Source organism: Triturus cristatus, chromosome 12 (genome assembly GCF_964204655.1).
Source record: "Triturus cristatus chromosome 12, aTriCri1.1, whole genome shotgun sequence".
Classification (NCBI taxonomy): domain Eukaryota; kingdom Metazoa; phylum Chordata; class Amphibia; order Caudata; family Salamandridae; genus Triturus; species Triturus cristatus.
The window spans coordinates 59,404,071-59,420,333 of record NC_140595.1 but is presented as its reverse complement, the minus strand read 5'-3'; the positions used below and the strand labels follow the sequence as shown (position 1 = coordinate 59,420,333).

At 45.6% G+C, this 16,263-nt stretch overlaps 1 protein-coding gene across 2 annotated transcripts in view; it reads right to left on the bottom strand.

Annotated features, from left to right (window-relative positions):
• LOC146772463 (phospholipid-transporting ATPase IK-like) overlaps positions 1–16,263 on the bottom strand; it is a 520,789-nt gene that overhangs the window by 391,749 nt on the left and 112,777 nt on the right. For both annotated transcript variants that reach the window (XM_085638338.1, XM_085638339.1), the window contains exon 6: positions 2,088–2,149. In XM_085638338.1, the coding sequence (XP_085494464.1) occupies positions 2,088–2,149 (62 nt within the window). The remainder of the gene's footprint in view (positions 1–2,087; positions 2,150–16,263) is intronic.

Below are 16,263 nucleotides of genomic sequence, written 5' to 3'. Positions count from 1 at the left end.
TCTGTGGGCAGCAGCGCTGGGGCTTTTAGTGCCTGTACGCCTGTAAAAAATTGAAAGTGGCTGCCATATGCTTGGTATTTTTATATGACTTTCAGCCATGCTGAACAGTAGCCGTGATGTTATTCAGCATAGGTAAAATACATTGACAATGCCAATAGCTCTCAGATTGCCAAGGCCTATTGGCTTTGCCAATGTTTGTTAATAAAAGTGCTCCCAATCAGAATGCGTGCCAACTTCAGAACTGCCTGCCTCACGCACAAAGCCCTGCACACAGGGAATCCGCCTACCTGGCATCCAAACTCAAGAAGGCCAGTCAGACAAGGAGCCTCAGGTGCTCCAACACTCTACTCCTCATCCCTCCGAAAACTTGCAAATAAAAAAAACGTATTTCGATCCTTTTCGGGCAATGCGGCCAAAATCTGGAACTCTATCCCAGTCTACATCAGGACTACCCCTTCCTTTCCAAAATTCAAAAGACAGCTCAAAGACCTCTTCCTCAATCGCTCTCTCACGAATGGATAGCTGCCGCCCTATCGCACAAGCGTGCACATGGCAGCACAGACACACTGTCATTAAGACTCCTACCTCATCCCCATCCCGATTCCTCCCTCTATCCCCCCTCCATGAAGGAGGCTCGGCTCGAGTCAAGATGCACACTACTGGAATTTAATGTGACTTCCTTGCTCTTAATGTTATACAGCGCGCCGAGACTTCTGATGCGCCAGGAGTTAATATGTATACTACTGCTATATTGTGTGAGTTCCCCGTTAGGAATGTTGTAAAGCGCTCCGATACCTTCGGGTCTGGCCAACGCTATATAAAACTCCCAAATAAATAAATAAATAAATAAATCCTGTTGCTTTGAAGCAAGTACTTTCATTTATACATCCCCACTAAGGACTGGGAGAGCGGGGCCTCTGCACTCGTCCACTGGGTGAGCCAGGTTTAACCCTCAAACAAGGCTTAAAGTGGCGCAGGTCCCTCCAGGTTTCAAACCCAGGAGTAATTAAAAGCTAATACTGATGCGTGTCCTTATCAGGCCCATATTCATGAACTTAACTTTACAGACAAAAATACTGATTAATTTCAGAACCTCAAATGTAACACGTTAAGATAATCCATGTCAGTGATTTAGTTACTGTTTATATTTCACAGGTTTTGCTTAGTCTTCCATTCCCTGAGAGTGTTCTTTATTCTATGCTGTATTTCTGTAAGTATTTTTCTGTGAATCATGCCTCTCATTTATAGTGCCTACTTGGAACTGAATTGCATCCTTGTGTCTATAATGGGCCACAACTAAGAGTTCTTGAGCTGAGGCTGTGAGCGTTTCTCGCAGTGGGTGTCAGTGAGTCAAAAACGAATTAAGAATACATGGCCATTCAATACTGGGCCTCTCTACTGAGCGCACAAGAGCAATGGTCACATATGACCATTCTGTGCAAATGTGTGTGGGCGGAAGCTAAACAAAGATCAAAATATTGACAAGGCATAAGTAAAAACAAAAGGCATTGCTTACAGGTGAGGGGACATTGAGTGTCTGGGGCTGGTGAAGTGAAGGAGAAGCGAGGAAGTACATACAGGGGAGACTGAAAAGACAGTGCAGAGGAGGAGAGAAATGTTATGTGAGATATGCAGGTGGAGGATTTGAGACGAATTGAAGAGAAACAGAAAATGAGAGTTTAATATAGACCGCAGAGCAATGTAGTGCGAAGGGAAGAACAAGAGTGTTTGAAACCCTCTGAAGACCACATCCCCTTCCACAGGCCCCAGCAATGGTTAATTCACAGTCTCATCATTGCAGAATGTAAACATTTTCAATAGTATTTACAACAAAAGTATTCTTCGGATTTATTTAATACAGCTAACAACCATTGACACAGCCAATAGTTCTGGCTTTTTTTAGTTGTATGACAGATTTTGTGTTACACATCTGGAAGCAATAACAGCAAGCACAGGGAAGCAGCAAAAAACAATCGGTTTAATTACATGGGTTACATCTCTTTTAGAGAATTCCCCCCCCCCCCCAAAAAAGTGTTTTCATTCCACCTAAAGCCCCACCTTTACATCTACGCCTCTGTGCACCTCACCTATTCCCTCGTAGGATTTCGGATGGCCTGTTATTGATGGTTTTGTCACTTTTATATCGAGCCTAGAAATGAAGGAAAGACAACGAAGAAGGAGGGTCTTTACTTTCTAAGGCGTGTCTCAGAACTTCATGAAATACAATGTGGCATTAGACCAGATAAATAACAATTGCCCGCGAATTGGACTGCACTTCAGATATACCTCGATGCTCTCCTGTCACATCCTGTGTAATCTTGTAAACTCGCATTCCTATTTTACCAAATGCCCTAAAACAGAAAGGCCCAAATCGTCAAGAGATGTTCTCACCCTATGTATCACCTCCGATTGGAAAAATGTGATATATGATCACACTTACAAACCCAGATTATCGGATACAGCACTTGCGGTCAGTGGAAAGTTTTACGAAGTTGGAAGATTATCCCCTGTTAAAGGGACAGAAAAACGTCCAGGGCTTGAAAATGGATGTACCCAAAGGTGCATTCTGTGGGTGGCCTTGTAGAACGCCGGAGCGCTTACATCTATATTCTTCCTACACATTCAAAAAATGCTGGATTAAATAATGTATGATCAAATGTGCATTTAGAGTTTGAAAGTGTCTTTGACACGGTGTTTGGTGGTTGCAGATTAAAGTTAATCGCATTTAAAGATGTTGTCCTTGTTTGAAAATAAAAAAATGTGTTTCCACGCATTCCCCTAATACCAAAATGGCAGTCTGTACATCTGGCCACAGCAGTAAGGTTAGGGGAAGCAACATTGGTAAATTAACGAGTTGATACATTTCCCAAGATGCTCCAAAGAGTGTGAGAGTAAATCTGCCCCAAAAATGTTCGGCGCATGTCTACAACTTGTTGATTTTTACTTTAGGGAAAGTATACACAGGTCAATGAATGATTTCATACATTTCCAACCATGCGGAGTGTGGCTTGCAGATCTTCAAAGAGTGTGACTGTAAATTTAGAAAAAAACATCAACCTACGTCTTTAACTTGTTGATTCAGACTTCTTTCTGATCCCCCGTCCTCCACTACCTTTCTTCTTGGTTAAAGAACAATAAACCTTGAAACCAAAGAAAGGGGCTCTGAGACCCAAAGGGATGGAGCTCCCAGTAACTTAGAAGTTAAAAATAAATGTTCCCTTTGGTAAGAAGTACCAGAAATTAATTATACTAGATTTACGACCACATTCATACTAGACACAATTGGCCTTCCACTCAGGATGTTTAAAGCACTTATATTCACACATGTAGATATGTATAAAAAATCCTTTTAATAAATAAAAAAAATTAAAAAAATTAGTCCACATGGACAATTTCATAAAAACTTTAAAACACATTGATTCCTAGATGAAATTTTGTATGCATCTAAGAAGGAGAATTCAATTAGACATTTAAATTTGTCTTACATATGTTAATTTGGACACCATATAGACAGCACAAAGCATAGATGTATATTCCCTGTCTAGGATTAGCTGCTGACTTTGCCAAATTTAACACCAAAAAACACTAGGCGTTGACGCGTTTCGGTGGTGTAATTACAATGGGACCACCTTCTTCAGGACAAAGCTATTTTCTCCTTAGTAAAGGGATCTCATATCAATCAATAATCACACCTATTCGGTACAGCTGCACTCAGGTGGATGTTTCTCCAGCTCAACGGAAGTAAATGGATGGTGCTCCAAAGATAACTTTAGCAGATGTTGGTTGAATTTAAGGTAATCTTTCAAGGTAATCTTTTTAGTATATTTCTGGGGTTCGATGAGGATTCAGTCTCTGTTGTCCCTTCAGAATGATTTCAAATTGAAGGTCACTCATATATTTTTAGTATTCAGTAAGAACCGGAACACATCTTGGTTAATGGGCAACTCCTTTATATCTAATTTTTGATGTTTGTCAAATTGTTTTGTACATGTTTGTAAAAAATATATTTATAACACACAAAAATCCTGAGGTCTATAAAGGCAAAAAAAAAAGGTGGTATGTAGAGTGAGGGAAAGAAGCCTAATGTACGTGGTGGAAGGGCAAACACTCCGAAGACGTGGTCATATAATCACCCTGGGTAACTAACCCCATCACATGGGATATTCATCCCAAAGAAAATCTCAAACTCTCAAGGGGCAACAAGTCCCTCAGCGAGAGGTGAGAGCTTTATGCTGTAAGTATTATGCACTGGGCAGTGGACTGAATCCACATATGAACGAGATGTGAGTGGGGGTTGCAGTGCTGGTGAAAAAGTAGTGCAAAAAGGAGTGTATTAAAACTAGTGACGGGACGGCCAGGAGAACTCTGTTAGACAACGCCGTACCGATGCTAGATTAAAAGGAGTGAAGGCACCACTAATCCGATGTAATCAGTGGAGCAAGGTATGAGGTAATGGTCGACATGTTTCAGCCGTGGCGCCTAACTAGGCTCGGCTTTCATCAGGACCTAGTAAGCTACTGCAAAAAAGAACGTGACAAAGGATATAGAGGGCACCCTCAAGTTGCTTGTAGGGTGCGCGTGTCCTCAAAGATACATACATCACCTAGACAAAAAAAGAAGACTCAGTGTGAGAATGTGGGACATAGTTGCTCAGTAATGACAAGTGTAAATGTATAAACTTAAAGCAAACTCCACTCACCCATAAAAACTGGGTGGAAAAAAGGACCTCCACCTGGCAACCGCTCAGGAAGGAACACCGCTCTGAAAAAAAGATGTAAGACAGCTGAAGGGATAGTGGCTTACATGTCATGAGCGAGTGTGAGATATGTGAGTAGGTCATCTAAAAAGGAGGGAGACTAACAAAAGCAGTGTTTGCACAGAAAGTTGAACTGAGCAAAGATCATCGTTTGCCAATCGGAAGAAGCGGGGTTGGAAACGTGACCTGGGCTGAGTAACGGGTTAGAGCGATATGAAAATGCACATGTCTGTGTAATAGTAAATCAAAACCAGGACATATACTTAAAAACATCGCTCGAAGTTGAAGGGGTAATTGCCTTCATAGTTATGTGAACAAAAATGAAAACAGGGGCACAGGAGCCCAACGAGCAAGAATCCTACCTTTCCGTCGGGGAACCGGGCTGGAATGAGCCTGCAGCCGGAGGTCCCGCGGGGTTAGACGGAGGCGGATAAAGTAAGAATGTGTCAGCAGAAAATGGACCAATCGCGGGGCAGGTAGTTCATGCTCGCAGGAGCGGGAGCCAATGCGGAGCGGGGAGCCGCCCGTATGGCAGTAACCTAGGAGATTGGAATGTGGCTGACAAGTAGAGGGTGACGCTGTCAGAAGTTCAAAGGTAAGAGCGCCACACTTGAGTAGGGAGATGACGTGGTAGCGCACTAGCGCAAGGAATGCGGAAACGCACGTCTTGTTGCAAAGCTAGCTGTCAAAGCGCGTGTCGCTCCGTGATACCCAAGACGCTGAGGAGGGTGCGAACGCATATGGGAGAACGGCTCCAACAGCGCGGAGGGTGAAAAATGCACTGTGTTCGCCGGGAAATAAATGGCGAGTAAAAGATAAAACTGCAGGGAGTAGTACATCAGCAGGGGGTGTATGTGTCGGTGTACAGAAGCCGTGCAGAGCAGATGCACGCAAAGGTTTGTCACGACAATAGATTAATGTAAAGGCTAGATAGGAGGTGCCCATGAAAACGGTGTGAGGCATGGGTCAGTTAGTGAGGAGATACGGACGAGCCAAGTGTGTTATAAAGATAGCCAAGGAATATCATCGTTCAGACCCTGAACGTGTGTCTTCAATTTGTACACCCACCTCTGCTCACGTTTAAATAGGAACGAGGAGCTATCTGTAAGATGTGGTGGTATGTAGGGTTTGTCAATGACTGTCCAGTGAAGGTCATTGGGTGTATGATTGACCTCTAGAAAGTGGTTGGTAAGTTTGGTAGAGGAGCGACCACACCGTATCGTGCTCTTGTGTTCCAAAATGCGAGTTTTGATGCGGCGGGTGGTCATTCCAATATATCTCAGCCCGCAGGGGCAGGTTATCAGATAGATCAATTGAGAGCTGTTGCAATTGCTGTGGCTTCTAAGAGTCCACGGTCTGTCAGTGCCAATGTCAATTTCCTTGGTCACGGAGGTGAGGCTGCATGCAGCACAGGAGCCACATGGGTAGTGGCCCACAACTGGAGGGAGACCCCACAGAGTTTGTTGGGTGCATCTTTGGTTGGTGCGTGGGCGGGTGTGTACCAACTGGTCTCTGATACTGCTACTGCGTTTGAACGCAAAAAGCGGTCTAGGCAACCCTACTTCACCTATGTTGAGAATTTTCCAATTGGATAAAATGATTTTCTTAAGTTGGTTGGAAAATTGACAATAGGTGTGCACACAAGTGAGTCTATTCTCGGATGCCTTGGGGATCTTAGGTGCCAAAAGAGCCTCCCGATTGTTATTCGCGGCTCGTTTGGACGCTCTGCGGATCAAATGTTTGGGATAGTCTCTGGCCTGCAATTGTCTAGATAGATTGCTGGCGTGTTCCTTGTACTTGTCAGTAGAGGAGCAATTCCGTTTGAGGCGCAGAAACTGGCCGAAGGGCAGGTTATCACGCAGAGCTCGTGGGTGAAAGCTATCATATTTTAAAAGGGCATTCACCGCCATGGGTTTTTTGTATAGCTCAGTACTCAAGCGGCCATCCGACGGGGTTATCAGAATGTCAAGGAATGGTAGATGAGTCTTAGAGTACTCACAGGTGAAGTTCAAAAAGGGGTCGCAGTTGTTGAGCCAGTTCTTGAAAGCCAAAAGAGAGGAAAGAGGTCCCTGCCAAAGTGCGAACACGTCATCTATATACCTCTTCCATATTTTGATGTGATTTCTATATGGATTATTGGTATTGAGCACATGTTGTTCCTCAAAAACATGAACGTACAAATTTGCCAGGCTGGGAGCAAAAATGCTCCCCATTGAAGTGCCTGACACTTGCAAAAACAACTGTTCCTCAAATTGAAAGAAGTTCTCTTTCATGGCGAGCTTGGCACACGACATGATAAATGAAACAGGAGTGATGGAGTCAGGTGGATCTGCCAGCAGGAGAGATTCGATGACAGCTAAAGTCTCATCCTGCGGGATGCATGTGTACAATGACTCTACATCGAAAGAAACTAAGAATTCTGTAGCACAGTCAAAGGACAAGTCTTCAAGTAAGATCAGAATATCCTTGGTATCCTTAAGGTACGTTGGCATTTTGGCCACAAAAGGACGAAGGAAGTGGTCAGCGAATGCCGACAGTGGTTCCAATAGGGACCCCAGTCCTGAAATTATGGGGCGGCCAGGGGGAGGATTCACGTTTTTATGTACCTTGGGAAGGATATAGAAATAAGGTACAGTGGAAGTGGAGTTGACCAAATATTGTGCTTCATTAGAAGTAATCCAACCATTGGTACTGGCTTCATTCACTAAGATCCGAATGGTCTGAAGTAAACGAGTGGTAGGATCTTCAGCAAGTGGTTGATAGAAATTGGTGTTGCCCAACTGTCTCAAGCATTCAGAGTGACTTGCTTGAGACAGCAAGCTGGCTTGATCATTATGGAATCATCAGAGGTAAGGGAGCGCAAAGCCAGGCGCTATAATTTGGTAAGGTTCTGGTATTGGCGGTTTTCTGAGGCACAGGAGGAAGATATCTGTGAGGTCACTGCTTTTTCAAACGTGAGTACCTGTGGAGGGACTTGACTGGGTAAGGTATTAAAGAAGAAATTCAAGCTTCTTTCGTGCAGAACCCAGCACTTCTCTAAGTGACCAGGACTTGAACACGGGCCTACGTGTTAAATCCACTTTTAATCCCTTACCCAGTCAAGTCCCTCCACAGGTACTCACGTTTGAAAAAGCAGTGACCTCACAGATATCTTCCTCCTGTGCCTCAGAAAACCGCCAATACCAGAACCTTACCAAATTAGAGCGCCTGGCTTTGCGCTCCCTTACCTCTGATGATTCCATAATGATCAAGCCAGCTGACAAGGGTGGCGCCACTGTCATCATGGACACCACTGCTTATCGCTCTGAATGCTTGAGACAGTTGGGCAACACCAATTTCTATCAACCACTTGCTGAAGATCCTACCACTCGTTTACTTCAGACCATTCGGATCTTAGTGAATGAAGCCAGTACCAATGGTTGGATTACTTCTAATGAAGCACAATATTTGGTCAACTCCACTTCCACTGTACCTTATTTCTATATCCTTCCCAAGGTACATAAAAACGTGAATCCTCCCCCTGGCCGCCCCATAATTTCAGGACTGGGGTCCCTATTGGAACCACTGTCGGCATTCGCTGACCACTTCCTTCGTCCTTTTGTGGCCAAAATGCCAACGTACCTTAAGGATACCAAGGATATTCTGATCTTACTTGAAGACTTGTCCTTTGACTGTGCTACAGAATTCTTAGTTTCTTTCGATGTAGAGTCATTGTACACATGCATCCCGCAGGATGAGACTTTAGCTGTCATCGAATCTCTCCTGCTGGCAGATCCACCTGACTCCATCACTCCTGTTTCATTTATCATGTCGTGTGCCAAGCTCGCCATGAAAGAGAACTTCTTTCAATTTGAGGAACAGTTGTTTTTGCAAGTGTCAGGCACTTCAATGGGGAGCATTTTTGCTCCCAGCCTGGCAAATTTGTACATTCATGTTTTTGAGGAACAACATGTGCTCAATACCAATAATCCATATAGAAATCACATCAAAATATGGAAGAGGTATATAGATGACGTGTTCGCACTTTGGCAGGGACCTCTTTCCTCTCTTTTGGCTTTCAAGAACTGGCTCAACAACTGCGACCCCTTTTTGAACTTCACCTGTGAGTACTCTAAGACTCATCTACCATTCCTTGACATTCTGATAACCCCGTCGGATGGCCGCTTGAGTACTGAGCTATACAAAAAACCCATGGCGGTGAATGCCCTTTTAAAATATGATAGCTTTCACCCACGAGCTCTGCGTGATAACCTGCCCTTCGGCCAGTTTCTGCGCCTCAAACGGAATTGCTCCTCTACTGACAAGTACAAGGAACACGCCAGCAATCTATCTAGACAATTGCAGGCCAGAGACTATCCCAAACATTTGATCCGCAGAGCGTCCAAACGAGCCGCGAATAACAATCGGGAGGCTCTTTTGGCACCTAAGATCCCCAAGGCATCCGAGAATAGACTCACTTGTGTGCACACCTATTGTCAATTTTCCAACCAACTTAAGAAAATCATTTTATCCAATTGGAAAATTCTCAACATAGGTGAAGTAGGGTTGCCTAGACCGCTTTTTGCGTTCAAACGCAGTAGCAGTATCAGAGACCAGTTGGTACACACCCGCCCACGCACCAACCAAAGATGCACCCAACAAACTCTGTGGGGTCTCCCTCCAGTTGTGGGCCTCTACCCATGTGGCTCCTGTGCTGCATGCAGCCTCACCTCCGTGACCATGGAAATTGACATTGGCACTGACAGACCGTGGACTCTTAGAAGCCACAGCAATTGCAACAGCTCTCAATTGATCTATCTGATAACCTGCCCCTGCGGGCTGAGATATATTGGAATGACCACCCGCCGCATCAAAACTCGCATTTTGGAACACAAGAGCACGATACGGTGTGGTCGCTCCTCTACCAAACTTACCAACCACTTTCTAGAGGTCAATCATACACCCAATGACCTTCACTGGACAGTCATTGACAAACCCTACATACCACCACATCTTACAGATAGCTCCTCGTTCCTATTTAAACGTGAGCAGAGGTGGGTGTACAAATTGAAGACACACGTTCAGGGTCTGAACGATGATATTCCTTGGCTATCTTTATAACACACTTGGCTCGTCCGTATCTCGTCACTAACTGACCCATGCCTCACACCGTTTTCATGGGCACCTCCTATCTAGCCTTTACATTAATCTATTGTCGTGACAAACCTTTGCGTGCATCTGCTCTGCACGGCTTCTGTACACCGACACATACACCCCCTGCTGATGTACTACTCCCTGCAGTTTTATCTTTTACTCGCCATTTATTTCCCGGCGAACACAGTGCATTTTTCACCCTCCGCGCTGTTGGAGCCGTTCTCCCATATGCGTTCGCACCCTCCTCAGCGTCTTGGGTATCACGGAGCGACACGCGCTTTGACAGCTAGCTTTGCTACAAGACGTGCGTTTCCGCATTCCTTGCGCTAGTGCGCTACCACGTCATCTCCCTACTCAAGTGTGGCGCTCTTACCTTTGAACTTCTGACAGCGTCACCCTCTACTTGTCAGCCACATTCCAATCTCCTAGGTTACTGCCATACGGGCGGCTCCCCGCTCCGCATTGGCTCCCGCTCCTGCGAGCATGAACTACCTGCCCCGCGATTGGTCCATTTTCTGCTGACACATTCTTACTTTATCCGCCTCCGTCTAACCCCGCGGGACCTCCGGCTGCAGGCTCATTCCAGCCCGGTTCCCCGACGGAAAGGTAGGATTCTCTCTCGTTGGGCTCCTGTGCCCCTGTTTTCATTTTTGTTCACATAACTATGAAGGCAATTACCCCTTCAACTTCGAGCGATGTTTTTAAGTATATGTCCTGGTTTTGATTTACTATTACACAGACATGTGCATTTTCATATCGCTCTAACCCGTTACTCAGCCCAGGTCACGTTTCCAACCCCGCTTCTTCCGATTGGCAAACGATGATCTTTGCTCAGTTCAACTTTCTGTGCAAACACTGCTTTTGTTAGTCTCCCTCGTTTTTAGATGACCTACTCACATATCTCACACTCGCTCATGACATGTAAGCCACTATCCCTTCAGCTGTCTTACATCTTTTTTTCAGAGCGGTGTTCCTTCCTGAGCGGTTGCCAGGTGGAGGTCCTTTTTTCCACCCAGTTTTTACGGGTGAGTGGAGTTTGCTTTAAGTTTATACATTTACACTTGTCATTACTGAGCAACTATGTCCCACATTCTCACACTGAGTCTTCTTTTTTTGTCTAGGTGATGTATGTATCTTTGAGGACACGCGCACCCTACAAGCAACTTGAGGGTGCCCTCTATATCCTTTGTCACGTTCTTTTTTGCAGTAGTTTACTAGGTCCTGATGAAAGCCGAGCCTAGTTAGGCGCCACGGCTGAAACATGTCGACCATTACCTCATACCTTGCTCCACTGATTACATCGGATTAGTGGTGCCTTCACTCCTTTTAATCTAGCATCGGTACGGCGTTGTCTAACAGAGTTCTCCTGGCCGTCCCGTCACTAGTTTTAATACACTCCTTTTTGCACTACTTTTTCACCAGCACTGCAACCCCCACTCACATCTCGTTCATATGTGGATTCAGTCCACTGCCCAGTGCATAATACTTACAGCATAAAGCTCTCACCTCTCGCTGAGGGACTTGTTGCCCCTTGAGAGTTTGAGATTTTCTTTGGGATGAATATCCCATGTGATGGGGTTAGTTACCCAGGGTGATTATATGACCACGTCTTCAGAGTGTTTGCCCTTCCACCACGTACATTAGGCTTCTTTCCCTCACTCTACATACCACCTTTTCTCTTTGCCTTTATAGACCTCAGGATTTTTGTGTGTTATAAGTACTTTGTCGGGGGATCCAATCCTGTGCGGTCTCTAAACTTTCTCCCTCTGACCCTCCGGTATCTAACCGTTTTGTAATAGTAAAAATATATTGCCTGCTTGCCATGGGCCATTTGGTTTTGCCATTGCTTGTTTCTGTTGTTACTGTTGAGGATGCATACTTTGCTAGTGTCAGGAGTTATTTGGTCTCACTTGAGACAGCATACTTTGTCAGGGTCAGGAGTTCTTCAGTCTCACCTGAGACAGCATACTCTGTCAGGGTCAGGAATTATTCTGTCTCACCTGAGAGCACATGAGCTGTCACTTGCGAGACATTTTCTTAGTTTAACGGGGGCTTAGAACCCACCCATTGCTTACCATTGGTTGGCTTCATCATCCCTCTCAATCCATTGCTGCTCTATAATCAGGGCATCTTGACTTCACTTCCTCTTCATGTGTTTGTCCCTCTCATGGCCAAAGTACTGCTTCATTTTGGCACCCATTGCCCTTCTGCTGGTTGTGCACTTTCTGAGGTACTTTTTTTTGTTTAGTTGTACCACTCCATAAGAGAGCATGTGTTTGCAAGCCTTACCCCCACAGCTTCCTGCACTGCTTAGCTGTCACCGTGTTGTTCTTGATTGTTGCTGTTTTCTGTTGTTTTTTAGCTTAATTGTGGCACTTTATAAGAGTGCATGTGTTTGCAGGTCAGCTTCCCAATCCCTGCTCCTTGTTGTTGCACCGTTGTCTTTCATGGTCATAAAAAATCCATTGGTTTTGTTTCATTCAAAAATGGACAACATACACATGTGGAGAAGGTATGGGAGGGAGACGGAAGAAGGGTGTGGCGCCACAGCCAGAGCTGTGACTTTGGAAATGGAGAACCTCTCGGCATCTGCTCAACATCCTGTGATTCTGGGCAAATCACTTAATATTCCTTGTTAAAAAAAAAAACAAGTGGCGGCAAAGCATGTTTTTTTTTTTTAGAAGATGCTCATTCTGCCCTTTTGAAGGAATGCACTTGCCATAAGAGTGACGACGGGCATACAAATAAGAATAAGAAATAAAAAAAAGGTCCCCAGGCAGGTAAAGCACGGCGAAACCGATTGAGAACAGATACTTTGGCTATGGCCATCATGGATGTGTCTGCTAAATAAAAGCCCCTTAACATCTCTCCGCACCCCTCCCAGGCTGCTTTACTTCTTAGATGTCATGGGCCTGACCCTGTGTTAACCCAGAGTGTTGATTACATCACATTTGGTCAAGGATGTGATAACGAGCAGTCTCCCAACATGCTTATTCACGAGGAGGTATAGCACGTGTGCTCTCTTCGGCAAACCCCGGAGAATATTCCTTTTTTAAGGTTTAATTTGCTGCTGCTTCAAAGCAGGAATGCAGAGGCATCCAATAATTATGGTAAAACTTTCAGAGCCATCTTTTTTACAGTGTTGTTTAATGAGACTGTACCATTGGATTACGACAGTAGATTTTTAGATTGACCTATTTTGTTCTTTGAAAACATGTAGCTCCTGTCTTGAATCTGGGGTCAAAAACGTGATCAATCGCATAAGAGTGCAGTACGATGCATTTTTCTACTGCATCGCTGCAGCTTTTAAAAAATACTACTTACAATCTGCACAAATGAGGTCAGCAATGGAAAGCCTACAAAACATCAAGTGAAAGCACATGCGAAAGTGAAAGCACGCAAGTTGCGATGTGGGCATCTGGGGGCAAGGGGCACTGCCAGTGAATGAATACTAATGCTAGGAGATGAAAGCAAGGAAAAGAGATGAGTGAAAACAGGCGAGAAGAGCAGGTACACAGTAGAGGATGATAGAGCTTGAGGGATACATGTATAAAGAATTGTTTACTAGAAAGAAAGAACGCAAGAGATGAGAGTGTATCTAGGCCCGTGCACCTCGCTCTGTAATTATTGCGATGGAAGGGGCGGGGTGAGATCCCAATAAAAAGACATTAATAAAGTGTGCGCTTCATGTTCCAACATGCACCGCAAACTTCACTGACCTGACCCCATCTGCAGAAATTGTTTACAGAAGGGATTTGTGCTTCCAGCTACTCGTAAAACCCAAGGACTCATTTGTTTGTCAGCAGTGATCGCTTCTATCAGCCTGCCAAGAACTGTAGGACAAGTTACTTACCTTCAGTAATGCTTTATCTGGTAGAGACATGATCTAGCTGCAGATTCCTTAACTATGAATTCTACAGGCATCACTCTGGACCTGGAAGACTTTTATTCAAGCAATACCCTTGTGTGCTAGTAGGTGGCATCAGTTAGCTACGTGTGACGTTGTCATCTCCACCATTGTGACGCCTGCATAACCTATTAAGGCACCACCTCGGCGTGCTGACGTCAGTTTCTTTTCACGACTTTCCATACCAGAAGCAGGGAGCCGTGAAGTGCACTGACATTGGTGTTTTCTCTGAACAACTAGCCCTCTGAAAGGGATCAGCCCTAACCCTAGAAACCTGTCCGCAGTGCGGGGAGGATGGAAGGGTCGGTAAGGAATCTGTGGCTAGATCATGTCTCTACCAGATAAGGCATTACCGAAGATCAGTAACTTGTCCATCTGATAGAGACATCTAACTGCAGATACCTTAGCTGCGCATAAATGTCCAAGCAATACCATCCCCAGAGGAGGGACTGTGGACAAGTTTAGACTAGGAAGTCCTGCAAAACAGAATGGCCGAAAAGACAATCCCTGCAGACCTGCCTGTAAAGGCAATAGTGCTTGGTAAACGTGAGCAGGGATGCCAACGTTGCTGCCTGACAAATGTCGAGGACTGGAACTCCACATTGCAACGCCGTGGTAGTGGCCGTAGATCTGTTAAAGGCTGCTTCTTGGCCAGAGTGTAGCAAATTTTGATGCAGAGGATGACACATTGAGAGATAGTCCTCTTCTGCACCGCACAACCTTTCTTCACCCCCAAATACCCCACAAAGAGTTGGTCAGCCACCCAGAACTCTCTGGAGTGGTCAAGTAGAAAGACAACACTCTTTTTGGGTCCATACGGTGAAGTTGCTCCTCTTCCTTAGAGAAATGCGGTGGACTGTAGAAAGTGGGCAGGGTCAGAGATTGCCCAATGTGGAAGGGTGTCACTACTTCCAGTAAGAAAGAGGCCCTAGTGCAAACCACCAACCTATCAGGGACAATGGTCAGGTAAGGAGGCTTGTATGACAGAGCCTGCCATTCGCTCACCCTCCTGGCAGAAGATATTGCCACTAAAAAGGCTGTTTTGATGGTAAGCAGCTGGAAAGGGCAGTTGCTAAAACGGAGCACACAAAGCAGGAAGGTGAGAACCAAATTAAGTTCCCACTGAGGCATGATGAAAGGGGCAGGTGGAAACATATGTACAAGCCCCTTGAGAAATCTATTTAAAATAGGGGATTTAAAGAAAGAGGGTTGGTCTGGCAGCTTCAAGAATGCATACAGGGCTGAAAAGTACCCTTTGAGAGTGGCCAGAGCAGAGCCCTGCTGGGCAAGGGTCGAAACAAAAAGCTAAACTTGAGAGAGGGAAGCAGAAAGAAAATCAATAGATCTTTCAGTACACTATTCAAAAAATGTGTTCAGCAGGCAAGCATACACGGTCTTGGTATAGAGTCACCCGGCCGCCAAAACAACATTGCACGTTTCGGGGGGGTGGGGGGGGAGGTTTAATGCTCTCAACTGAAACCACTCAATCTCTATGCTGCTGCGACAGAAGATCCTCCAGAAGTGGCAGCCTTATCAGAGAATCTATGCTCAATTGGAGAAGTTCAGGATACCAGACTCTCCATGCCCAGTCCGGAGCCACAAGAATAACTTGGGCCCGACCGCTCCTGATCGTCTTGAGCACTCTGGGAAGGAGTGGTATGGGCGGAAAGGCATATAGGAGGCTTGAGGTCCACTCGAGATGAAAAGTGTCGCGGAGTGAGAGCTACATTGGAAACTCCAGCTCGCAAACCTTCTGACATTGCACGTTCTCGGCGGAGGCGATCAGATCTAATCAAGGCTCTCCCCACTGCTGAAGGAGACCTTGTACCACCTCCGGATGGAGATGCCATTCGGGATCCGCTAGGCATCACCGGCTGATTTAGTCCGCCCTGACGTTCACGGAACCTGTCAGGTGTTGAACCACCAGAGATATACCCTGCTGTTCCAGCCATGTCCAGAGACGCAGAGCCTCTTGACAAAAGGTCCACAACCCCACCATGCCCTGTTTGTTGCAGTACCACATGGTGGTGGTGGTGTCTGTGAACACTTGAGTCAGCTTTCCCTTGATTGAAGTAAGAAAGGCTTTCAATGCCAAGCGAATGGCTTGGAGCTCCAGCACGTCGATGTGGAGTCCAGATTTCGCCACAGACCAGAGTGCTCTGAACTCCACCGCCCCATCCAAGGAGTGATGCATATGTCACAACTGTGTGATCTGGTTGGGGAAGGGAGAAGAGTCTGTCTCTGACCCAATCGCAGTTGGTCAGCCACCACTGCACGTACTGTGCAGTTACCTTCGAGATCTGGACCATTTCGGAGAGATTTCCTCGATTCTGCACCCACCTGAAGTTCAGGTCCCACTGCAGAGCCCACATATGCCCTCTGGTATGTGTCACAAGCAGGATGCAGGATGCAGGAGGCCATGAGACCCAGCAGCCGCAGAGCTCACCTAAATGCAGGATAGAGGCTG